The following is a 25375-nucleotide window of genomic DNA, read 5'->3' on the forward strand; positions in this document are numbered from 1 at the left end:
AGCTGCTGCTTAAAAAAACACCCACAGACTCACCACATTTCAGTCTTAGCATTTACTTCCCCCACACCACATTGTTGGATCTGTCTCCTCTGAAGCTCAACAGGAAACAGCACTGATGAATTCAAGCTTTGCTTTCCCTCCACGAAATAGCTGTGGGAGCTGCCTGAAGGGTTCAAACCTCCAGGGACGGGGTAAGACTATGAGTGTGGCCAGCAGGGATGGTGGCCAGTGGGCCTGCCCACCAGCCCAGCAGCTTCCAGGGCAGGACAGGTGCCCAGGTCCTTCAAATGGGTGAGGGCAGGGCTTGCACTTCCTCCAGACATTCATCATAGGCCTCCTGATACTCCTCATGGGGCTTGACCATTATCACACAGGTAGGACGCTTAGAGCCGGCCGCTATGCCCAGGTCCTGCAAAGAAGGGCAAAGAAGGGTGGTCTGGGGAAAGTGATGACACGGCCTGCATGTCATGCAGCTACAGCCTAATCCAGACACATGCTATTTGGTCTGCATTACATTTACTACTACCCCCCACCCCATACCTGATGCCGGGGACCTTTAATTTGAGAATACAATGCTTTACCCACTGTGCCATTCCCAGGGCTGCTCCACCCACCCTTCTACACCCCCAAACCCTAGATCATCACAGGAGCTTCATGGCTCTAGCCTGACTTTTTCAGATAGAGAGCCTGCATAGTAGTCATGCAAAAGACTTTCATGCTTGAAGCTAATGTCTCAGGTTCAATCCCTGACAGCACCATAAGCCAGAGGTGAGCAGTGCACTGGTTAAAAACAAATAAAATAATAAAAAGATGAAGCATCATACTGTCTCCCCAGATCAGCACCACATTTCAAAACATTTCAAATTGGTCACAAACTCAGCATACTTTCACTCTGCTAACTGAAAGGACTCTAGCCTGAGCTCTCCAGGTCCCTGCTCCCCCCAATTCCTGCCCCCCCCCAATCCTGGCCCCCTTGTAAGGATAACTAGACAGTTGCAGGCTCCTAAGACACCCCCACTGAGCACCGTGGAACTTGACAGGTCCAATACAGGCACAGCGTCTTAGGTGGCAAGGCACATCCACATACACTATGCTCACAACTAGGAGGGGTTTCCACTTTACAAAATGGAACCGGAAGTACAGAGCGGAGCCTTATATGCACTCCCCCGAGGAGGAGGCGGCAGGGAGCCAAAATCCCACTGTAGCGGCAGGGAGCCAAAATCCCACTGTAGCCTCTTTCAACATCAAAGCCCACTCTTTCCCACTATGATACCCCGCCCCTGTGCTAGTTAAGACGGGGACGCACACGCTTCTTACCGTCTTAGAGGGGATGTAGACGTAGGGCACATTCTGGTCCTCACACATAATCGGGAGATGGCAGTATACTTCAATGGGCAATGTGTCTCCTGCCAGAACTGTGATCCTAGAATGAAAACCCAGTGTCATTTCTGATGTACTCATTCCCTCGTTCAGTTTTAAGTGACACCTCTGGGGTACAGAGATGGGTAAGGTAGCCCCTATTGGGGCATCCAGTCGTAAACGAGGATCCCCCAACCTGCGCATGCACACGTAGACTTGTGTTTGGCGAGTACATTTCTCTGGGGGAGGTTGTGTCTGTTTCTTGGTAGAAAGGAGATGCCAAGAGTGACAAGTGATACCGTGCTGAGACAGATGAGGTATGGGAAGGGCACCAAGGAGCCTACCTCTCCTTGGATTGTCAGGATGATGTCGTGGAGCAGAGAGCAGAATGATAATGTCTATCAGGCAGCCCATAGAGGGGCTGTTGGTGAATGAAGTACTTAAAGCTTAAGAGACTCGTGGGGTGGAGCGACGGCTCAGCAGTACAGTTCTACAGAAAATAAAATTGGAGGACCAGGCACATGTTATAGTGCACAAGGACCCTGGTTCAAGCCCCCTGTTCCTTCCTACCTACAAGGGGAAGCTTCACAAGTGGCGAAGCAGGTCTGCAGTTGTCTTTCCATAGCTCCCCTTCCCTCTCAATTTCTCACTCTCTATCAAATAAAAGTTAAAAACAAACAAACAAACAATAAAATTGGGTGGCCTGGAAGGTGGCACGATGGGTATGGCACCAAACTTGTGAGCATGAGGTTCCAAGTTCAGCTTCTGACATCACATATGCTAGACACATATGCTAGAGTGAGGCTCTAGTTCTTTCCCTCTCTCCTGTTCATAAAGCTGAGGGAATCATGGTACCAGACATGTAGAGGCTGGCTGCTGAGCATCTGTGATGCTATTGGGATCCAGGTCATGGATGGGGAAAACAGTAAGTGTGGGCTCAGCCTCACGGGGGACAGGGAACCAGTGAAGACCTGCTGGATAATCCTCGACAAGGTGACCAGGATCTAGGGAGGGATGGGGAGCATTAGGCCTGTGGTCATTTGGTGTGGCTCTGCCAAGGCAACTAGAGATTTTTTTTAATAACAACATTAAGTGCTCATTTTTGAGTTTTATATGGTCCTAGAATATTTTAAATATCCAAATGGCCCTTGGCAGGGGCCCACAAAATAGCTCACTTGGATAGTGCTGCTTTGCCACATATGCAACCTAGGTTCCAGCATGACCCCCTACTGCACTGAAGTCTGTCTCTCACTCTCTCTGTCTCAGTCTCTAGATAATAGTTAGGCAAGCAAACACACAAACAACACCCCCCTTCCCCATCAAAAGGACCCCTTACATGATTGTTCCTCAAAGTGCTTGGCTGTCTACATCCACGGTCATGACACTGAGGGCCATCTAAGTCTATTCCCTCTTAACTTGACCCTTTCTGTCCAAGCTCTAAATTTAACTATCCATGTGTCCACCTGGCTGTTCTTCTGGGTAGAGGGGCACAAGTCTAAAAGGCACTCCCAAAATTTGTCTAAATCCAAATATGATTTTCCCAAACAAGCCCAGCCCATCCACTATCTCAGAGTGGCCAGAGCTCTACTCAGTGAGAACCCCACACCTCCTCGAAAGTCCTTACAGATCCTCCCACTTTAGTTCTTTCCATCTCTACCATCAGCTCAATCAAAATCTCTCTCATCTGCTGGACTACAGAAGTCTCTTGTCCCTCAGTGTCCCCAAGTCTGATCCCAAGTTGCTAGAAAAACCTTAAGGTATAAACAATAAATATCCACTCCCTGGCTTTATCCCTAAATGGCCCCCAAATTCTGAGTAGAAAAACTCAGCTTCTTACACCTATGTGTCGCCCCCACCCAGCAATACACTTCTAGCTCTTATCTTAATCTCAGACTTTGCCTTATCTGAGTAGGCAAATTTTAGGGGGGGAAAAAATCAAGTTTAAGATTATGATAAATGTCAGTAAAGATGTAGGGTGGTGTCCTAGGAAGTGGCTAGATTGCCAGGCCTCCAAGTGTGACCTTGACCTAGAGTGATGCACTGGTTTTCTCCCTAAGTACTTGCTTTTATTTAAAAAAAAAAAAAAAAGGTTATTAAGTCATTCTTGTTGCAATCTACTTTTGCAGCACAAATTATCCATCAAAACTTTTAATTTTGGGGCCGGGTGGTGGCATACATGGCTGAGCACACGTTACAGTGCGCAAGGACCTGGGTTCAAGCCCCCTGATCCCTACCTGCAGGGGGGAAAGCTTCATGAGCAGTGAAGCAGGGTTGCAGGTGTCTGTCTCCCTATCAACCCCTTCCCTTTTGATTTCTGGCTGTATCTATCCAATAAAGCTAATTTTGAAAAAGGCAAACTCTTAAAGAGTGGATACCTGAGAGACAGCGTGGGCTGTGAGTGTGTGAAAGGAGCCAGAGTCTAACTCGGTGGATTGGTCAGATTTCGTTTCCTCCGTGAGCCCGTGTCACTACTGGAAGTTCAATACCGAGTCTCTTCTGCTGTCAGAGCACTTACCCTTTCTCGCCCTTGTTTATAAATTTCTGAACCTCCTTCACCCCGCGCCGAAGCTGCTTCTGTTTCAAGGCTGCAAAGACACAGGCGTTAGTGGGGGACCGACCCGACCCTCTCCTCCACCCCCATTTTTTGGTCGTCGCTGGGGTTTCACCGCTCCAGGGCGACTTTTTCAGAGACCACAGTGCCGGATCTTCCCAGAGCTGCAGAGCTCCCGTGCGGTCAAGCGGGACCGGGGGGGGGGGGGGCCGCGCCGCCCAGCAGAGGCGCCCCCCGCCCCGCCGCACCCCGCCGAGCTACTCGCCGCCCACCTTTCTTGATGCATTTGTAGAGCTTCCGCGTGAGGCGGCGGGAGGCCAGGGGCTGCGCGATGGGGTTCAGGTTCACCAGCAGCTCCTGGTACGAGCGCTCCCCACCGCTCGCCTCTGCCTCCCGCCCGTCGGGCTCCGCCTTGCTCTTGGTCATCAGCTCGGCCGCAGCAACCGAATCTCTAAGAGATGATCCCACGAGGCCCGCGCTTGGGGAATCGCTTCCGGGTCGTCGCACTCGGAAACCGGCCAAACCCAGCAGCCACTTGGAAAGCGAGGACTCTGACTTAGCCAATCGGTAGCGCTGAGCGCTAACTACGTAAGGGGCGGGGTCGCGACGTACGACGAGGCCGCGCGCGAGGAGGCGGGGTCCGAGGGGCGGGGCGGGCTCGGGTGCAGGAGGCGTGAGCTGGGACTGTGGCCCCGGCGGACGCCGCGCCTGTGGGGTCGTGACCCCGCTGTAGGGGACCGGGCGGGGGTCTGCGGCCCGAGAGGAAGACCGGGAAATCGGCTCCGGGAGGCTGCAGGCCACCGAGAACCCGTCCCGGGAGTGCGTCCGAGGGCGGAGGTGAAGGTAAATCGGAACCGAGGGGCGTTTGCTCCCACGGCCGCGCGCAGAGATCCCTGATCCCTGACGCACCCGCGGGTCTGAGTCCGCAGCCCCCGGCTTCTCCCCGCAGTTCATGCGTCGCATGGGCTTTGGGGTCGTGGGGAGCCCGAGCGGGCCCTCCTGCTAGTGGGGGCGCAGGGCAGGCTTGACCCCTGACCCCAGGGTCTGACGCGAGGGTCTGACGTCGCCTGTGGTGACGCGCGGGCCACCGCGGTCTGGAAGAGAGACGCCACATCGCCGGGCCCCATCGCGGGCCGGGAGGCAGCACGGTGGTTTTGCAGCGAACCGAGCCTGAGGCTCAGAGGTCCCGCGTTCAAAACCCGCCGCCGTCAGAAGGCAGAACCAAGCGGTGCTCTGGTAAAATAAAATACATATTAAAAACCAAAAACTTTAACGCTGCACAAGCGGTGAAGCAGGCCTTCAGCTGTTTCTCCCTCTACACCCCACTCCCCTCTCAATCTATTTCTTTATTTTTTAAAATATATTTTGCTGAGAGAGAGCGATATAGTGAAAGACCAGAGCACTGCTCAGCTATGGCATCTGGTGGGGCTGGGAATCGAACCGGGAACCTTGGAGCCTCAGGCTTGAAAGTCTGTTTGCATAACTGTTATGCTGCCTCCCCAGCCCTTCTTTTTTATTTTTAAAGATTTTGTTTATTTTTTTATACTTTTTTATTTATTGGGGGATTATTGGTTTACAGTCGACAGTAAAATATGATAATCTGTACGTGTATAACATTTCCACATGACAATACAGCCCCCACTAGGTCCTCCAAGATTTTATTTATTCATGAAGAGTGATGGGAGGAGAGAGAGAACCAGACATCACTCTGGCCATGTGCCGCTGGGGATTGCACTCAGGACCTCATGAGGCTTGATAGTTCAGTGCTTTATTCCTTGAGCCACCTCCCGGACCACCCTTTCAATTTCTTTCTGTCCTGTCAAATAGACTAGAAAAAAAAAAAAAAAGGAAAATATAACGGCCCGGAATGGTGGATTGTATTGCTGGCACCAAGCTCCTGCATGGAAAAATTAAAAATATATATATTAAAAACAACATTTCTGTGCTAAGCTCATTACAGGCACTTCCTTACCAGTGCTCACAATTCTACCTTGATCATTTTCATCATTCTTGCTGAGGTTCAGGAAGGTGTATCCTGGGTCCAGCTCACACAAAGGTGGTTTATGTCAGAGGGATGTGTCCACTGCTTGGGACACGGCTTACCACATAAGGTACTGAGCTCGGCAGAGTCAGGGTGACATTCTTTCAGGCTGCTTCCATTTTTTTTTTTAGTGGGCGGAATCATCACTAGGACGTTATTTTATATTGGTGTATTTAGCTGTGTCTGTATGTAGACACACACTCACTCTCCCTCCCTCCTTCCCTCCTTCCCTCCTTCCTTCCCTACCCGTGCCCCCCCCCCCCATGCTGAAGCTTCACCCAGGATGTGGAGACCAGGCTCCCAACTAGATCGCTGCATGGCAAAGCAGAGCACTATCCAAGTGAGCTATCTTGCTGGCCTGAAAGAAGGGCCCCTATTCCAGCATCATCTTTTTCCTCTTCTTCCTCTACAAGATTTAAAAAAAATTAATTAATTAGTTAACTTATTATTGGATAATGACAGAAATTGAGAGGGGGTGGGGGAGAGACAGATAAGGAGAGACAGAGATACCTGCAGCACTGCTTCACCAGTTATGAAGTTTCCCCCTTCAGGTGAGAATCAAGATTTAGTTATGCATAAAACAGGTTTTTAAAATTTATTTCTTTTTTAACAAGCAAGATTTATTTATTTTTTTACCAGAGCACTGGTTAGCTCTGGCTTATGGTGGTGCAAGCGATTGAACCTGGAACTTTGGAGCTTCAGGCAGGAGAGTCTGTTTGCATAACCATTATGCTATCTACCCTCTGCCCCATATAACAGACTTCCATATGAGACAGAGGGTAAGAGTCAGAGAGAGAGAAGCCAGAGCATCACTCCAGTACACGTGGTGCCAGGGATTAAACCAAGAGTCTCAGGCATACAAGTCCAGTGCTTTACCAGTTGAGTTATTTCCACAAACACTATGTCAGGCTGGAGTAGTGGCTCTGCCTGTGGACTCTGAGTTATTTCCACAACTATAAGGTGGGTCGAGATTTTGCTTTTGAAATTTAAACTCATGGGGTGGGGAGATAGCATAGTGGTTATACAAAACACTATGGTCTCAGGTTCAATTCCCAGCATTGCCATAAGCCAGAGCTGAGCAGTGCTTTGGTTAAAAAAAAAAAAAGTATATAGGGTGGGGGTATAGCATAATGCTTATGCAAAGAGACTTTCATGCCTGAGGCTCTCAAGTCCCAAATTCAATCCCCCATATCACCATAAGTTAGAAGAAATTGAAATCCAGAAGTCAATTCCTTTTACTATAGCAACAAAAACAATAAAATATCTAGGAGTAAATCTAACCAAGGAAGTGAAAGACTTGTATACTGAAAATTATGAGTCACTACTCAAAGAAATTGAAAAAGACACAAAGAAGTGGAAAGATATTCCATGTTCATGGGTTGGAAGAATTAACATCATCAAAATGAATGCATTACCCAGAGCCATCTACAAATTCAATGCTATCCCCATCAAGATCCCAAGCACATTTTTTAGGAGAATAGAAAAAATGCTACAAATGTTTATCTGGAACCAGAAAAGACCTAGAATTGCCAAAACAATCTTGAGAAAAAAGAACAGAACCAGAGGCATCACACTCCCAGATCTCAAACTATATTATAGGGCCGCTGTCATCAAAACTGCTTGGTACTGGAACATGAATAGACACACTGAATAGACACACTGACCAGTGGAATAGAATTGAGAGCCCAGAAATGAGGCCCCACACCTATGGTCATCTAATTTTTGACAAAGGGGCCCAGACTATTCAATGGGGAAAGCAGAGTCTCTTCAACAAATGGTGTTGGAAACAATGGGTTGAAACATGCAGAAGAATGAAACTGAATCACTGTATTTCACCGAATACAAAAGTAAATTCCAAGTGGATCAAGGACTTGGATGTTAGACCACAAACTATCAGATACTTAGAGGAAAATATTGGCAGAACTATTCTCTGCATACATTTTAAAGACATTTTCAATGAAACGAATCCAATTACAAAGAAGACTAAGGCAAGTATAAACCTATGGGACTACATCAAATTAAAAAGCTTCTTCACAGCAAAAGAAACCACTACCCAAACCAAGAGACCCCTCACAGAATGGGAGAAGATCTTTACATGCCATACATCAGATAAGAGTTTAATAACCAACATATATAAAGAGCTTGCCAGACTCAACAACAAGACAACAAATAACCCCATCCAAAAATGGGGGGAGGACATGGACAGAATATTCACCACAGAAGAGATCCAAAAGGCCGAGAAACACATGAAAAAATGCTCCAAGTCTCTGATTGTCAGAGAAATGCAAATCAAGACAACAATGAGATATCACTTCACTCCTGTGAGAATGTCATACATCAGAAAAGGTAACAGCAGCAAATGCTGGAGAGGGTGTGGGGTCAAAGGAACCCTCCTGCACTGCTGGTGGGAATGTCAATTGGTCCAACCTCTGTGGAGAACAGTCTGGAGAACTCTCAGAAGGCTAGAAATGGACCTACCCTATGACCCTGCAATTCCTCTTCTGGGGATAGATCCTAAGGAACCCAACACATACATCCAAAAAGATCTGTGTACACATATGTTTTTGGCAGCACAATTTGTAATAGCCAAAACCTGGAAGCAACCCAGGTGTCCAACAACAGATGAGTGGCTGAGCCAAGTTGTGGTATATATACACAATGGAATACTACTCAGCTGTAATAAATGGTGACTTCACCATTTTCAGCTGATCTTGGATGGACCTTGAAAAAATCATGTTGAGTGAAATAAGTCAGAAACAGAAGGATGAATATGGGATAATCTCACTCTCAGGCAGAAGTTGAAAACAAGATCAGAAAAGAAAACACAAGTAGAACTTGAAATGGAATTGGCGTATTGCACCCAAGTAAAAGACTCTGGGGTGGGTGTGGGTGGGTGGGGAGAATACAGGTCCATGAAGGATGATAAATGACATAGTGGGGGTTGTATTGTTAAATGGGAAACTGGGGAATGTTATGCATGTACAAACTATTGTATTTACTGTTGAATGTAAAACATTAATTCCCCAATAAAGAAATAAATAAAAAAAAAGTATATAGGGTGGGGGTATAGCATAATGCTTATGCAAAGAGACTTTCATGCCTGAGGCTCTCAAGTCCCAGGTTCAATCCCCCATACCACCATAAGCCAGAGCTGAGCAGTGTTCTGGTTAAAAAAAAAAAAAAAAAAAAGGATATAGGGGCCAGGGGGTGGTGCACCTGGTTAAGTACACATGTTACAGTGTGTAAGGACCTGGGTTCAAGCCCCTGGTCCCCACCTGTAGAGAGAAAGCTTCACTAGTGGTGAAGTAGGGCTGCAGGTATCTGTCCTTTTCCCTCTCCATCTTGCCCTCCCCTCTCAGTTTTTTTAAAAAAAATATTTATTTATTTATTCATTCCCTTTTGTTGCCCTTGTTTTATTGTTGTTATTGATGTGGTTGTTGTTGGATAGGACAGAAAGAAATGGAGAGAGGAGGGGAAGACAGTGGGGGAGAGAAAGATAGACACCTGCAGACCTGCTTCACCGCCTGTGAAGTGACTCCCCTGCAGGTGGGGAGCTGGGGGCTAGAACCGGGATCCTTACACCAGTCCTTGCGCTTTGCTCCATGTGCGTTTAACCCGCTGTGCTACTGCCTGACTCCCCCCTCAACTTTTTTGTCTCTAATAATAAATAAAAATATTTAAAAAACAAAAAAAATCTTAAAAAATATATCTATATGTATCTGGAAATTAGGTTCATTAAAATTTTATATTATACTTATTTATGAGAGAGGGTTTAGGAGCAGAGAAAGGGAGAGACCCAGAGCATCACTCTCTGGTTCATGCAATGCCAAGGATTCAATTTAGGACCTCATGTTTGAGAGTCCAGTGCTTTATCCACTGTGCCAGGCTTACAGGCATGAAAGGGAGGGGGAGATACAGGGAGAGAGAAGAGCTACCTGCAGCCCTGCTTCACAGCTCGTGCAGCTTCCCCCCTGCCAGTGGGGAGCAAGGGCTGGGACTCTGGTTTTTGCACATTAGGTAATGGTGGTGTGCCCCTGCCTAGTCTCCTGACATCCTACTCTATAATGCCCTGTATGTATCACGTTGTATGACTTTTCATAGTTAACCAGCTCATCTGATGGGTTTCAATTTGCTTTTAGTGTTTTTCTTCTTTCAGATGAGTCTGCAATGAATATTGTGTAGTATTTTTGGTACTTGAGTCTATCCAGGAAAAATTCCTAGCACTTATAACTCATATCTTTTCTTTTTGCCACTAGAATTCCTCCCCCACCCACCCACATAACACTTTAAAATTTTTTTGTTTGTTTTATTTTTATGTAAGAGGGTGAGAGAGAGGGGAAGAGAAACACAGGGAGAGAAGAGTCACCACTTCAGTACTCATGAAACTTTCCCTTTGCGTGGGCCTCACGTGTGGCAGCTGGGGGCTCGGACACAGGCATTAACTCATGGTAAAATATGTGCATTCCATTTTTATCCATCTTTATATAAAAATAAACAGAATATATATTTTTAAAGTTTCATATGACAGAGAAACTGGAGCCCCTTTCTGGTACATGTGGTGCCAGAGATTGAATGGGGAACCTCAGGCCTGGTCACCTTCAAGTGTTGAACTCCCATGCTCTGCAGCTGAGCTATACCCCGCCTGACTTTTTTTTTTTTTTTTTTTTAATTATTTTTAATTTAGTGGATAGATTCAGAGGGAAATTGAGAAGGAAGGGGAAGATGGGGAGGGCAACAGGCACCTACAGCACTGCTTTTCCACATGGGAAGTTTTCCCTTTTCAGATGGAGACTGGGGGCTTGAACCCAGCCCCAACCTAAAAAAAAATCATTTATTTTTGATAGAACAGAGAGGAATTGAAAGGGGAAGGAGACATAGGGTGAAAGAGAGACACCTATGACATTGTTTCATCATTGAAATGTCCTCTCTGCAGGTGGGGACTGGGGGCTTGAACCCAGGTCCTTTTGCACAGTAGTGTGCACTCAACTGAGTCTCCACCGCCTAACCCCCCTTTTTTTTTTTTTTTTTTAAACCACCAAAATGCTGATGAGTTATCCCTTGCTCCAGGGTCACCCAGAGTCAGGCAGCAGGCCACATTGGGCCACCCCGGCCTAGGTCTGTTGGTCGTAACTAAGCTCCTGAGAAGTATCTACTGTGAACAAGTGTAAAATGCATAATTTCAGTGACCCAGAGAAACACTGTGACTGCCTCTCTCTATGTGTTTATTATTAATTTTTTGGTTGTCGCTTGGTCTTTCGCACCCTAGGCTGACTTTTCCAGATAGAGAGGGAAAGGTAGAAAGAGGGAGACACCCCCCACTTCAGTGCCTTGGGGACAGGGCTTGAACCTGGATTAAGTGCATAGCAAAGCAGGTACCTTCTCAGCTGAGCTGTGTCATCAGTCATGCAGAGGTTATTGCCCCCAGGGTAGTCACTGGGGCTCAGTGTCTGCATGGACGACGAGTCCACTGCTCCTCCTGATTTTTTTTTTTTTTTGATAGGACACAAATCGATGTTGATGGTGAGAGGGAGAGAGAAAGATAGAGAGACAGACACCTGTGACGCTTTTCACTGGTCAATAAAGTATAGACCAGGGTCTTTAACCCAGGTCCTGTGTGTGCTCTACCTGGTGTGCCGTCACCCAGCGTTGGAAACCCCTTATATATCTTTAAGGATTTATTTAGTTTTTTCTTTGCCACCAAGGTTTCACTGGGACTTCATAACTGCTGGATTCCACCACTCCCTACAAACTTTTTTTTTCTATATAGAGTGTGAAAGATGGAGGGGGAGGCAGAGGAGGAAGAGAGACACCACAGCACTGCTTCACCACTCAAGAAGCTTCCCCTTTGCATGGTGCTCCCATGTTGTGGCTGGGGGGCTTACTCCACCTGCAAAGTGTGAACTCAGGAAGTAGGTGGGGGGGAGACACCACAGCACTGGCCTCCCCAGTGTGGTGGGTGCTGGGCTCCAACCTGGGCCTCACTAATGGTTGAAGCAAGCACCTCCCCAGTGAGCTATCTTGCCAGATCTTTGTTTGCTTGTTTACTTATTCTTTTAATGAGAGAGGGTGCGACCTGCTGAGCTACCTTCATTAAGATTAATTTCACGGGGGCTGGGTGGTAGCACAGTGGGTTAAGCGCACATGGTGGGAAGCTCAAGGACCGGTGCAAGGATCCCGGTTCGAGCCCCCAGCTCCCAACCTGCAGGGGGGTGGCTTCACAAGTGGTGAGGCAGATCTGTAGGTGTCTATCTTTATCTCTCCCCACCCCCCCATCTCTCTCGATTTCTCTCTGTCCTATTCAACAACAACAAGGGCAATAAAAGGGAAAAAATAGCTCCCAGGAGCAGTAGATTCCTAGTGCAGGCACCGAGCCCCAGTGATAACCCTGGAGGGGAAAAGAAAAAAAAAGATTAATTTCACCTTTTTCTTTGGGTGTCTTTTTTTTTGTCACTGATTGTCTAAAAGTTTTTTATATAGCTGTTAGAAAGGGTGAAGTTGTGGCCTGGGAGGATCAAGTGTGAGGTTCTCGTTTTCTCTCATTAACAAATAAACCTTTAGAAGAAACTGATGTAACACATGTGTTTGCAGTTGTGGCTTGCCTGTCCTGTATTTCTGCTACCCAGGGCTATTTGAGGAGGAGGCTGGGTACTGCGGAGTAGAAGGGCCACTGTATTTGTGTTGTGGGGGTGAGTGGGAGTGGGGTGTGGGCCCCTTGGGGAGACGGTGGTTTCCTGGTGGAGCTGGTGGGAGGGCAGTGGGTAGGGCCCCAGGAGGCTCTGCAGGACTGGGCTGGAGGCTGCGTGCAGCTGGACTGTTCAGATGACTTATTTTTTAAAGAATTTGTTTAATATTTATTAATTTATTTTCCCTTTTGTTGCCCTTGTTTTTTGTTGTTGTAGTTATTATTGTTATTGATGTTGTCATTGTTGGATAGGACAGAGAGAAATGGAGAGAAGACACCTGCAGACCTGCTTCACTGCCTCTGAAGTGACCCCCCCGCAGGTGGGGAGCCGGGGGCTCAAACCGGGATCCTTATGCTGGTCCTTGCTCTTTGAGCCACTTGCGCTTAATCCACTGCGCTACCGCCCAACTCCCTGTTCAGATGACTTTTTAATTTTTTTTTTTTTTGGCAGGGGGTGGGGTAGGTGGCAGCCGTGCCTGTGTGACAAGCAGGTGGGTAGCAAGAAGCAAGAGGTGGGTGCTGAGCAGTTGTGCTGTTGAGAGAGTGTGGAGAGAGGCAGAGTGACAGTGAACTGTCCCTGGGAAGTGGAGACCTTGGTCCTGGTTGGAGAGGCGGTTTGGCCAGTTTGCTGGCAGAATGTAGGAATGAAATAGGATGCAGCCTCACCAAAGAACCCTTCCTTTCTGCATCGTCTACTTTCCTCTGCCCTGAGGAGTGGGGGGGGGGTTCTCTGGGAACAGAGGACCCCTAGAGCTGTGCTCCCCTTCCCCTCTGCTGTGGGCGTGTGGGGAGGGGGTACCGGGAGTTGGCCGGGCCTTGCTGGCTCCAGTCTCTGAGGAGAAAGGCTTCTGTGTCCTTTGATTCACTGCTGGGCTGGGAGGAGGAGAACCTCAGCCTCTTATCTCCCCGCGTCCTTGTCCACTCCCGGGAGTGACGAGGACATGGCGCAGAGAGGCCTGGCACCGAGGATTCACTGCTTTTGTCCCCCACAAACTCCTCTGCTGAAGTACCAGCCTGCCCCCCGCCCCCTCGCCAAGTGATGGTCTCACCCTGGGGTGACCAGGTCATGACAGGGTCCCTGGGAATTTCTTGCACCTCCTGCCTTGTGTGAAGATAGGATGTCCTGGATGGCCACTTAGGGACCTGGGAGGGGGACACAAACACTGCCCCACCTCCTGGGCTTTGTTTCCTGTCACAGATGCTTGAAAGCCAAGCTCTCCTCCTGCTATCATTGGCTTTCCTCTCGGGTCAGATGGCATTTAGACTTGACCTCTTTCACTCTCTGCTTCTGTCTCTGTTTTACAAAGAGAGAAAGGGGAAAAAAACCACAGCACTCAAGCTTCCTGCAGGACTATGGGGGCCTGGGGCTCAACCGTGGTAAGGTGCACTTTCCTCGTTGTAAGGTGTACTTTCTTCCAGGTGAGCTACCTCCCGACCCTGGACTTGATTTTTAAAAATATCTTTCAAACTTAAGTTAAAAAGCTTTACTTGATAGGACAGACAGAAATTGAGAAGGAGGAGAGAGAGAGTGGGAAAAAGAGACAGACACCTGCAGCCCAGCTTCACCAACAAAGCTTGCCCCTTGCAGGTGAGGACCAGGGGCTTGAACTTGTGTCCTTGTATGTGGTAACATGTGCACTTAACTAGTTGTGCCATGAGCCGCCGCTGGTTTTTAAAATTAATTAATTAATTAACTTTTGCTACCAGGTTGATCACTGGGCCCAGTGCCTGCATGCAATTCCACTTCTCCTGGTGAGCAATATTTTTTTTTCTAACCTTTTTCTTCCTTCTTCCTTCTCCCCCTCCACCCCTCCTCTTCCTTTTCCTTCATCTTTTTTTAGTGGGGTTGGGTGGTGGCACATCCTGGTTGAGTGCTTCATGAGTAGTGAAGCAGGTCTGCGGGTGGCTGTCTTTCTCTGTAGCTCCTCCTCCCTCTTTAATTTCTTTCTGTCCTGTCAAATAAAATGGAAAGAAAAAAAAAAGTTGGAGCTGGGTGGTGGTGCACCTGGCTAACTGCACACACTACAGTGCTCAAAGGCCCAGATTCAAGCCCTTGAATATGCAGGGGGAAGCTTCATGAGTGGTAAAGCAGGGCTGTGGATCTAGGAGTGGTGGACTCAGTGCCAGCCCTGAGCCCCAGCAATAATCCTGGTGGCAAAAATAGGAAAGAAAAAGAAGGATAACTAAATTAAAATTTTAAAATATTTATTTATTTATTCCCTTTTGTCGTCCTTGTTTTATTGTTGTAGTTACTATTGATGTCATTGTTGGATAGGACAGAGAGAAATGGAGAAAGGAGGGGACGACAGAGGGGAAGAGAAAGATGAAAGATAGACACCTGCAGACCTGCTTCACTGCCTGTGAAGTGACTCCCCTGCAGGTGGGGAGTGGGGGGCTCGAAGCAGGATCCTTACAGCCAGACCACTTGCGCTTAACCCACTGCACTACCGCCCAACTTCCGGAGAACTAAATTTTTATCAGTAGTTCCTTTTCCTGGTTTTTCTCCCCACCCCCTTCCTTTTTTTTTTTCTCTCTTTTTTTTTCTCTCCAGAGCACTGCTCACCTCTGTTGGTGGTGGGGATTATAACTGGTATGCTATCTATTCCCACCCACCTTCTTTTAGTATTTTATCTTACCTGCAGGGGGTAGCCTCTCAAGAGGTGAAGCCTGACTGCTGGTGGTGGTCTTTCTCTCCCGCTCTATCTTCCCCCTCTCAATTTCTGTCTTTATCCAAAATAAATAAAATACTTGAAAAATATTTTATTTCAGTGAGAGAGAGAAACCAGAGCACTGCTCAGCTCTGGTTTATGGTGTTGCTAGGGATTGAACCTGTGCCCTTAGATCCTCAGGCATGAAAATCTCTTACCATTATACTGTCCCCCCCAGCCGTCTTTTTTTCTTAGAGAGACAGAAATAGGGAGCGAGAAAGAGATATACTTGCAGCACTGCTCCACCTACTGCAAGTGGGGACTAGGAACTTGAACCCGGGTCCTCTTGCATTGTGAGGTGCACTCTGCCTGGGCCTGCTTCCCTAGGAGGTGGTCGGTCGGTGGAGGTGGGTGTAGCAGGAAGTGAGGCAGTGGTTTCCCCTGGAGAAGGGTGAGCTGGCCACAGCAGGTCCACCCAGCCTTCCAGCTCACCACTCACCCTGTGTGTCTTCGAGGGGCTCATATCTGTGAGGGGCTTGGCCACTCACATCCTTTAAGACTTCCCCTCTTGCCTCCCTGCCAGCCCTCAGGCCACAGCCTGGCGACACTGTGGCTCTTTGTGGCTCAAGCAGTTTGACCACACAGTCTCAGTGCCTGGCTTTCCCTGGGGCTCAAATGGCCTGGGTGCAGGGGCAGTGCTTCGATCTTTTAAAAAAAATTTAGGGAGTTGGGGTGGTAGTGCAGCGGGTTAAGCGCACATGGCGCGAAGCACAAGGACTGGCTGTAAGGATCCCAGTTTGAGCCCCCGGCTCCCCACCTGTTGTTAAAATTCGTAGGCTCTAGCTGGGCGGGCTAGGTTCACGGGTGGGTAACAGAGACGTGGAGACAACGGCTGGGCAGGGAAGCTGTATTTCTTTATTCAGGAACAACGATTCATAAACTAAGACAAACTAATCACCAAACAGAACTCTGCTGTCTCTTTGTGGCGGCACAAGCACTCTCTCTTACTCCGGAACCCAGGAACCCTCTCTCTCTTCCTCTGCAACTCTGGAACTCTGGCAGGTTTCCTTGGGGTGGGGCCAAGCGGGCCCGCGAAATTAGCAGGCCTGATCTAATTCTCTTGGCGGGGGAGAACTAGAACCCAATGTAAAGCATACAACAATTCCCCCTTTTATTTTAACTAAATGGCTACAGTATCAAGGGTGTGGGGTGAACAGAAACATATATCATACAGGCATTTTTAAAAAAGAAACTGGCACAAACATGGAGAAACATGCAAGCAAATAACAAGAACCAGCGTGTTGCCAAGGGCAGGCCTGAGGGGGCCATATCTGCCTCTGTGGGCTAAACTTTATCAGCTTAAACATTTCTTGCCTCTGGGGGGCGTACTTTCTTCGACGGGCATTTGCATGGGGGCGGGGAACGGCCTAGAGCACTCATCGCGGAAGCATGCCTGCCACTGAAGATAGAGTGGGTCTGGGAGTGCAGCACGAGTTAGATCTTTCCACTCTTGTGGTGTATTTAAATGCTGGTAAAAACTCCTCAAGACAGACTAGGTCCATGAAGAATGCATTCCGTCCTCCCTGACTGCTTGTCTTAGTGTTCCAAGGGCTTTAGAGGATTATGGCTGCCACGGCTGAGGGTTTTGTTTAGAAGGGGCCAAGTTTACCGGGAATGTGTGGATTTGGTCTGATGGTCTTTCCACAGAAGTGGAAAGTGCCGTAGAAACTGCTGTAGTGGCTGCAGGGGAGACTAAACGCATATCTACGGGGACGGAGCTCCTGGGGTGGACTGCACATGGTTTAAAATCCTTAAATACTGAAAAAATATCCTTTATCTCTCATATCTCAGCCACTAGGTCCCTTAATGGTGACCCTTGCCCCTTTCCCCACCCAAGCAGGGAATGTTCCTTTACACACCAATCCTTCCCTTCACACCACACTGGCTTTTACTACTCCCCTACTTGTCCCTTCCTATTTTTTTTCTTTTTTTTTTTTTATTTAAGAAAGGATTAATTAACAAAACCATAGGGTAGGAGGGGTACAATTCCACACAATTCCCACCGCCCAATCTCCATATCCCACCCCCTCCCCCGATAGCTTTCCCATTCTCTATCCCTCTGGGAGCATGGACCCAGGGTCATTGAGGGTTGCAGAAGCTAGAAGGTCTGGCTTCTGTAATTGCTTCCTCGCTGAACATGGGCGTTGACTGGTCGGTCCATACTCCCAGTCTGCCTCTCTTTCCCTAGTAGGATGGGTCTCTGGGGAAGCTGAGCTCCAGGACACATTGGTGGGGTCTTCAATCCAGGGAAGTCTGGCCGGCATCCTGATGACACCTGGAACCTGGTGACTAAAAAGAGAGTTAACATACAAAGCCAAACAAATTGTTGAGCAATCATGGACCCAAAGCTTGGAAAAGTGGAGAGGAAGTATTAGGGAGGTACTCACTGCAAACTCTAGTATACTTCTGCTTTCTTACTTTGGTGCCATACTCCAAACTCAGTCAATTTCTGCTTTGCAATTCTACTTCTTTTTTTTTTTTTTTACATGCATAACATTCCCCAGATTCCCATTTAGCAATACAACCCCCACTATTTCATTCATCATTTTTCATGGACCTGTATTCTCCCCACCCACCCACCCACCCACCCCAGAGTCTTTTACTTTGGTGTAATACTCCAATTCCATTTCAGGTTCGACTTGTGTTTTCTTTTCTAATCTTGTTTTTCAACTTCGGCCTGAGAGTGAGATCATCCCATATTCATCCTTCTGTTTCTGACTTATTTCACTCAACATGATTTTTTCAAGGTCCATCCAAGATCGGCTGAAAACGGTGAAGTCACCATTTTTTACAGCTGAGTAGTATTCCATTGTGTATATATACCACAACTTGCTCAGCCACTCATCTGTTGTTGGACACCTGGGTTGCTTCCAGGTTTTGGCTATTACAGATTGTGCTGCCAAGAACATATGTGTACACAGATCTTTTTGGATGGATGTGTTGGGTTCCTTAGGATCTATCCCCAGGAGAGGAATTGCAGGGTCATAGGGTAGGTCCATTTCTAGCCTTCTGAGAGTTCTCCAGACTGTTCTCCACAGAGATTGGACCAATTGACATTCCCACCAGCAGTGCAGGAGGGTTCCTTTGACCCCACATCCTCTCCAGCATTTGCTGCTGTTACCTTTTCTGATGTGTGACATTCTCACAGGAGTGAAGTGATATCTCATTGTTGTCTTGATTTGCATTTTTCTGACAATCAGAGACTTGGAGCATTTTTTCATGTGTTTCTCGGCCTTTTGGATCTCTTCTGTGGTGAATATTCTGTCCATGTCCTCCCCCCATTTTTGGATGGGGTTATTTGTTGTCTTGTTGTTGAGTCTGTCAAGCTCTTTATATATGTTGGTTATTAAACTCTTATCTGATGTGTGGCATGTAAAGATCTTCTCCCATTCTGTGAGGGGTCTCTTGATTTGGGTAGTGGTTTCTTTTGCTGTGAAGAAGCTTTTTAATTTGATGTAGTCCCATAGGTTTATACTTGCCTTAGTCTTCTTTGTAATTGGATTCGTTTCATTGAAAATGTCTTTAAAATGTATGCAGAGAAGAGTTCTGCCAATATTTTCCTCTAAGTATCTGATAGTTTGTGGTCTAACATCCAAGTCCTTGATCCACTTGGAATTTACTTTTGTATTTGGTGAAATACAGTGATTCAGCTTCATTCTTCTGCATGTTTCAACCCATTGTTTCCAACACCATTTGTTGAAGAGACTCTGCTTTCCCCATGTAATAGTCTGGGCCCCTTTGTCAAAGATTAGATGTCCATAGGTGTGGGGCCTCATTTCTGGGCTCTCAATTCTATTCCACTGGTCAGTGTGTCTGTTCATGTTCCAGTACCAAGCAGTTTTGATAACAATGGCCCTATAATATAGTTTGAGATCTGGCAGTGTGATGCCTCCAGTCTGTTCTTTTTTCTCAAGATTGTTTTGGCAGTTCTAGGTCTTTTCTGGTTCCAGATAAACATTTGTAGCATTTTTTCTATTCTCCTAAAAAATGTGCTTGGGATCTTGATGGGGATAGCATTAAATTTGTAGATGGCTCTGGGTAATATATTCATTTTGATGATGTTAATTCTTCCAACCCATGAGCATGGAATATCTTTCCACTTCTTTGTGTCTTTTTCAGTTTCTTTGAGTAGTGACTCATAATTTTCAGTATACAAGTCTTTCACTTCTTTGGTTAGGTTTATTCCTAGATATTTTATTGTTTTTGTTGCTATAGAAAAAGGAACTGATTTCTGGATTTCAATTTCTTCTAACTTAGTGTTTGCATAGAGGAATGCCACTGACTTTTGAATGTGAATTTTATAGCCTGACACATTACTGTATTGCCTGATGATTTCCAAAAGCTTCTTGCTAGATTCCTTAGGTTTTTCCATGTATACTATCATGTCATCTGCAAATAAGGAGAGTTTGACTTCTTCTCTTCCAATCTGTATTCCTTTAATTCCTTGCTCCTGCCTGATTGCTATGGCAAGAACTTCCAACACTGTGTTGACTAGTAATGGTGATAGTGGGCAGCCCTGTCTAGTACCTGATCTGAGGGGAAATGCTTCCAGTTTTTCACCATTGAGTATGATGTTGGCTGTAGGTTTGCTATATATAGACTCCACTATCTTCAGGAATTTTCCATCTATTCCTATTTTTTGTAGTGTTTTGATCATAAAGGGATGTTGTATTTTGTCAAAGGCTTTCTCTGCATCTATTGATATGACCATGTGGTTTTTGGTCTTGCTTTTGTTGATGTGGTGGATCACATTGATTGATTTACGTATATTAAACCAACCTTGCATGCCTGGGATAAACCCCACTTGGTCATGATGAACAATCTTTTTGATATACTGCTGTATCCGGTTGGCTAGAATTTTGTTCAATATTTTCGCATCTATGTTCATCAGAGATATTGGTCTGTAGTTTTCTTTTTTGGTTGTGTCCCTGTCTGCTTTTGGTATCAGGGTGATGTTGGCTTCATAGAAGCTGGCAGGGAGTATTCCAGTGTCTTCACTCTTCTGGAAGACTTTTAAAAGTAGAGGTATTAGTTCTTCTTTGAAAGTTTTGTAGAATTCATTTGTAAAACCATCTGTTCCAGGACTTTTATTTTTGGGAAGATTTTTGATAACTGTTTCAATTTCATTAGCTGTGATGGGCCTGCTCATGTTATCCACTTCCTCTTTACTTAGTTTTGGAAGTTGGTAGGTATCTAGGAAATCATTCATTTCTTCCAGGTTCTCTAACTTGGTGGCATATAGTTGTTCATAGAAGCCTCGCATGATATGTTGAATTTCTGCAGTGTCTGTTGTGATATCTCCTCTTTCATTTACTATCCGATTTATTTGGGTCTTCTCCCTTTTTTGTTTTGTGAGTCTGGCTAAAGGTTTGTCGATTTTGTTTACTCTTTCGAAGAACCAACATTTACTTTCATTGATCTTTTGTATGGTTTTCCTATTCTCAATGTTATTTATTTCTGCCCTAACTTTAGTAATTTCTGTCCTTCTGGTTGCTTTAGGATTCCTTTGTTGTTCTTCTTCTAGGTCTTTAAGATGTGCAATCAGGCTGTTTATTTGTGCCTTTTCTTGTTTCCTAATGTGTGCTTGTATAGCTATGAACTTCCCTCTTAGGACTGCTTTAGCTGTGTCCCAAATATTTTGATAGCTTGTGTCTTCATTTTCATTGAACTCTCGAAACATTTTGATTTCTTCCTTGATTTCCTCTTTGACCCAGAAGTTGTTAAGAAGTGTACTGTTGAGCTTCCACATTTTGGCACTGTTACTAATCTTTTGTTGATTGTTAAGTGTTAGTTTAATTCCACTGTGGTCTGAGAAGATGCTTGGGATGATTTCAGTGCTCTTGAATAGGCTGATGCTGTCTTTGTGGCCTAACATATGGTCTATCCTTCAGAATGATCCATGTGGATTTGAGTAAAATGTGTATTCCAGTTTCTTGGGATGAATCACTCTGAAAATGTCCAATAGTTCTAGTTTATCTATCTCTTCATTTAGCTCCCTTATGTCTTTACTGATTTTCTGCCTGGATGATCTGTCAAGTTGAGATAGTGGGGTGTTGAAGTCCCCTACTATGATTGTGTTACTGTTAATATATTGCTGTAGCCCTTTCAGTAGAAGTTTGATGTATTTAGATGGCTTCTCATTGGGTCCATAGATATTAATAATTGTTAAGTCCTCTTGATTGACTGATCCTCTGAGCATTAAGTAGTGTCCATTCCTATCTTTTTTAATCTTATCTATTTTAAAGTCTATCATGTCAGATATGAGAATAGCTGTTCCTGCCCTTTTTTGTGGGCCATTGGCTTCCCTTCCTATTTTGTTATATCATTTAGGCTTATGCCCAAAAGGTTTCTGCCCCATGATAGTCTTTTACAGACTTTGTACATCTTATGCAACTACTAGATAGAAAGATAGAAAAGATGTAGAGATATTGTGAAGAGATGGTTGAGCAGGCTGCGCTTAAACCTATGAGATGAGTCTCTCCAGGTAAGTCTCTCTCTCTAAAGAGGGGTTGAGCACAGGAGGACGCATAAATCTCACAAGGTTCGCAGCCATTTAAGCCTTCCCGCCTCCACAGAAAGTCCTACATCTTCCCACCTGAGCATGGCATTCCTCTAAAACATTTAAGCCTGCTCCATTCCATTTTTCTTTACTGTGTCCATTTAGATATAAAGGGATAGGAGGAGATGTTGCTGAGGAGTTATTCTGATGCAGTCTCCGCCCCCAGGTTTCACTACGCCGCGCGAAACCCTAGCATTGCCCCCTTCAACCAATCCTGGCCCACAACGTCACTCCTGGTTGTCGCCCAATAAAAAGCCCCCTCACCCCCCCTCTCTCTCTGGGCTCTCAGCTCTCCCTCTCTGAGGTCTCGCTCCCTGCTCTCCCCCGTGGTCGGCCATTGCCGGTTGGCTCCACGTGGTCTGAACCAAACCCCCCCCCCATCCTATAATAAAGATTTGTGTACCCCTTTGCTCTGGACGTCCGCTCTCTTCTCCGCGGTGCAGCCCGACACCAGACCTGCAGGGGAGTCACTTCACAGGCGGTGAAGCAGGTCTATCTTTTTCTCGCCTTCTCTGTCCTGTCTGACAAAGACGACATCAATAACAACAACAATAAATAAAAAAACAAGGTCAACAAAAGAGAAAATAAATATAAAAAATTAAAAATCTTTTTAACCTTTTAAAAAATTTAATTTATTTTCCCTTTTGTTGCCCTTGTTGTTTTTTCATTGTTGTTGTTGTCGTTGTTGGATAGGACAGAGAGAAATGGAGAGAGAAGGGGAAGATAGAGAGGGAGAGAGAAAGATAGACACCTGCAGACTTGCTTCACCTCCTGCGAAGCGACTCCCCTGCAGGTGGGGAGCTAGGGGCTCGAACCGGGATCCTTACTCTGGTCCTTGTACTTTGCGCTGCGTGCGATTAACCCACTGTGCTACCGCCCAACTCCCCAAAATATTTTAAAATTAATTTTAATTTTTTTGTATTATATTTATTGGGTAGAGACAATCAAATCGAGAGGGGAAGGAGTGATACAGAGGGAGAGATATAGAGAGATACCTGCTACACTGCTTTACCACCTGCAAAGCTTTCCCCCTGCTGTTGGGGACTGGAGACTTGAACCCTGGTCCTAACGTGTGCTCAACCAGGTGTGCCACCACCTGACTCCTTTTATTTACTTATTATTGGATAGAATCAGAGAAATTGAGAGGAGAGAGAGAGAGAGATAGAGGGGGAAAGAGAGAGATAACTGCAGGCCTGCTATACACTTGTGAAGTTAACCCCCTGCAGGTGGGGACCAGGGTCTTAAACCCAGGCCCTTGTACACTGTAATGTGTGTGTTTAGCCAGGTATGCCCACCACCTGGCCCCAGAGTGCTCTGATATTTGTCTCCTCTCTTTCTCATTGAAATTAAATTGAATTAAAAAATAATAGTAACAAATTAAAAATCAAGAGAGTGTGAAGCTCCCATGGCCTTCGAATCTGGCCTTTAGAAAGAAGCCACACAGGGGCTTGTGCTATGCAGCCAGGCTGGGCCCCTCGGTGTGCCCTTCCACAGATGGACATTGGGGGGTCTGATCTGTCCGGGGACCACTTGTTCCATTGAGACTGCAGGAGGGGGCCTCTAGAATTTCTTCTGTGTGGGATGGTCAGAGGCTGCCTTGAGGCTCAGGTTGGGTGGGCATCAGAGACTTGGGCTTTGAGGGGATGCAGTATATGCAAGATTCTTCTGCTCCTGGATTGACTTGCTCTTTTTTGTGTGTGTGCCTCCAGAGTTATTGCTGGAGCTCGGTTAAATCCACTGCTCCTAGAGGCTATTTTTTTCCCTTTTGTTGCCTTTGTTTATGGTTGTTATAGCTGTTGTTGGATATGACAGAGAGAAATGGAGAGAGGACAGTAAGAGCGGAGGAGAGAGAGACACCTACAGACCTGTTTCACCGCTTGTAAAGCGACCCCAATGCTGGTGGGTAGCCAGGGGCTTGAACTGGGATCCTTACGCTAGTCTTTGCACTTCATGCCATGTGTGCTTAACCCGCTGTGGTAACACCCGGCCTTCCCCTCCCTTTTTTTTTAATCTCAGATAAATGGAGGGAGGGAGAGATAGACACCCATATTGCTTTCTCTTCTGTGGAATTTGCCCTGGTGCCATGGTGCTCCCATGTGGTGTGGTGCCTCAGGGCCTAATCGGGGGTGTGGGATATTTAACACATGGTAACATGTGCCACCACCTGTCACCTATTTCATACATGGTAAAGTGTGTGCTGTACCAGGTGAGTTGTCTCCCCAGCCCCAAAGAGATTTTCTGCCTGTGGGGTCCTGGGTTTGATCTGTGGTACCACCTGGGAGCACTGGGCACAGCTCCAAAGGGGCCTGCATAATGGTCCCAGCTACAGTCTATGGTGTTCTAATAACCCTGGCTGGCTAGGACACTTGGCTTGGAGGCCATCACTCTGACCTCTGCCGTGATTGCCACAGGGTGTTTTCCTTATATCTCTGTCTCTTTTAAAATACCACCAGCCAGATTGGGTTAAGGGTCCACCCTATGGACTGGCACCTGGAGGGCACACCTGCTTTGTCATGGGCTCACCCCTGGTTCAAGCCCAGCCCCACGACACTGTAGGAGACTCTGATGCTGTAGTGCTTTTCTGTCTGTCTCTCTAGCTCTGTCTTGCTCTTCCTGTGGGGGCGGGGGGTTTGGCCTAGAGTGGTGAAACCCCAGTGACAACCAAATAAATAAAGACCCCACTCCCTTTCAACGTGATTACTCCTGCAATCAGATCACAGACAGTGGTCCTAGAGAGCTGGACTGGTAGACATGAGGTCCCGAGTTTGATCCCTTGCATCAAACATGCCAAATGGATGCTCTGGTTTTCACTCTCATGAAGACATAAATACATCTTTATTTATAAAAAAAAAAAAAGGTGTGTGTGTGCTCTCTTGGATAGTGTGCTGCTCTGCTGTATCTGTGACCCAGGTTTGAGCCCAACCCCCACCACATTGAAGGAAGCTTTGGTGTCGTGGTCTCTTTCACTCTGCCTCTGTGTCTCAGTTTTTCTACCTGAGAAGGCCAACCCAGAGAGGTGAAGCCCTGGAGATGACCACGGAGAAATCAGTTATAAAACAGCTGTTGCTGCCAGGGACTTGGACCTTGAAAAGCTGAATGAACAGAGTTTAATTGGGCAAAAGCAGAAAGTGGGGGGAATAAAGGCAAAAGCAAGTGACAGTGCACCCCCCAAAGGACAGGGCACCGAGGCCTGGAGGTCCTGGGGCTGGGGTTGTAGTGTGGGGCTTTTCCTCTCCCTGTCCCCCACCCCCCCAGCTGAGTGAGTGGCTGATTCAGTATGCACAGCCCGGGTTGCTTGGGTTCCCAGTTTGGCACAGGAGTTGGAGAACTGGCACCTTTAGTCTCCTGGGGCCCTTTATTGCATCTTGACCCCCCACTGCTGCCACTTGGTCACTCCCCTACATCTTAGCTTGTTTTTCCATTGCTTCCTGGAGTGGAGTGGGCATGGGGGTACAGTTGGGGGGCCTCACATGTG

The 25375-nt window shown here is 46.7% G+C and overlaps 2 protein-coding genes across 5 annotated transcripts in view; one reads left to right on the plus strand and one right to left on the minus strand.

The window, feature by feature from the left end:
- Positions 1-33: 33 nt before the first annotated feature.
- On the minus strand, positions 34-4451 carry NHP2 (NHP2 ribonucleoprotein). 2 transcript variants are annotated; one of them, XM_060197270.1, is made up of 4 exons: positions 4183-4451; positions 3875-3944; positions 1318-1423; positions 34-458 (listed from the first exon to the last, which is right to left on the minus strand). In XM_060197270.1, exons 1-4 carry the CDS (start codon positions 4334-4336, stop codon positions 384-386), a joined length of 405 nt encoding a protein of 134 aa, XP_060053253.1. In that variant the 5' UTR covers positions 4337-4451; the 3' UTR covers positions 34-383. The 2 variants fall into 2 exon arrangements, with proteins under 2 accessions (XP_060053253.1, XP_007524387.2); XM_007524325.3 differs by having other exon boundaries at positions 34-409; positions 4183-4444.
- A 166-nt stretch (positions 4452-4617) lies between these two features.
- HNRNPAB (heterogeneous nuclear ribonucleoprotein A/B) overlaps positions 4618-25375 on the plus strand; it is a 37856-nt gene continuing 17098 nt past the window's right edge. The window contains exon 1 of one of the 3 annotated variants that reach the window (XM_007524322.3): positions 4618-4753. The gene's annotated coding sequence lies outside the window, so the exon portion shown is untranslated. Of the gene's footprint in view, positions 4754-5000; positions 5147-12620; positions 12638-25375 lie in introns of those variants that run through there. The other 2 variants (XM_060197267.1, XM_060197268.1) reach the window with 2 other exon arrangements.

The sequence above is a fragment of the Erinaceus europaeus genome, chromosome 9 (genome assembly GCF_950295315.1).
Source record: "Erinaceus europaeus chromosome 9, mEriEur2.1, whole genome shotgun sequence".
NCBI lineage: Eukaryota > Metazoa > Chordata > Mammalia > Eulipotyphla > Erinaceidae > Erinaceus > Erinaceus europaeus.

Bases quoted from the DNA above. Each gene is read 5' to 3' on its own strand.
- NHP2 (XM_007524325.3), bottom strand. From the start codon at position 4,336: ATGACCAAGAGCAAGGCGGAGCCCGACGGGCGGGAGGCAGAGGCGAGC. The intron at 3,945-4,182 runs GTGGGCGGCGAG...GTGTCTTTGCAG, and splicing joins CTACAAATGCATCAAGAAAG to CCTTGAAACAGAAGCAGCTT. The intron at 1,424-3,874 runs GTAAGTGCTCTG...TTTTCATTCTAG, and splicing joins ATAAACAAGGGCGAGAAAGG to GATCACAGTTCTGGCAGGAG.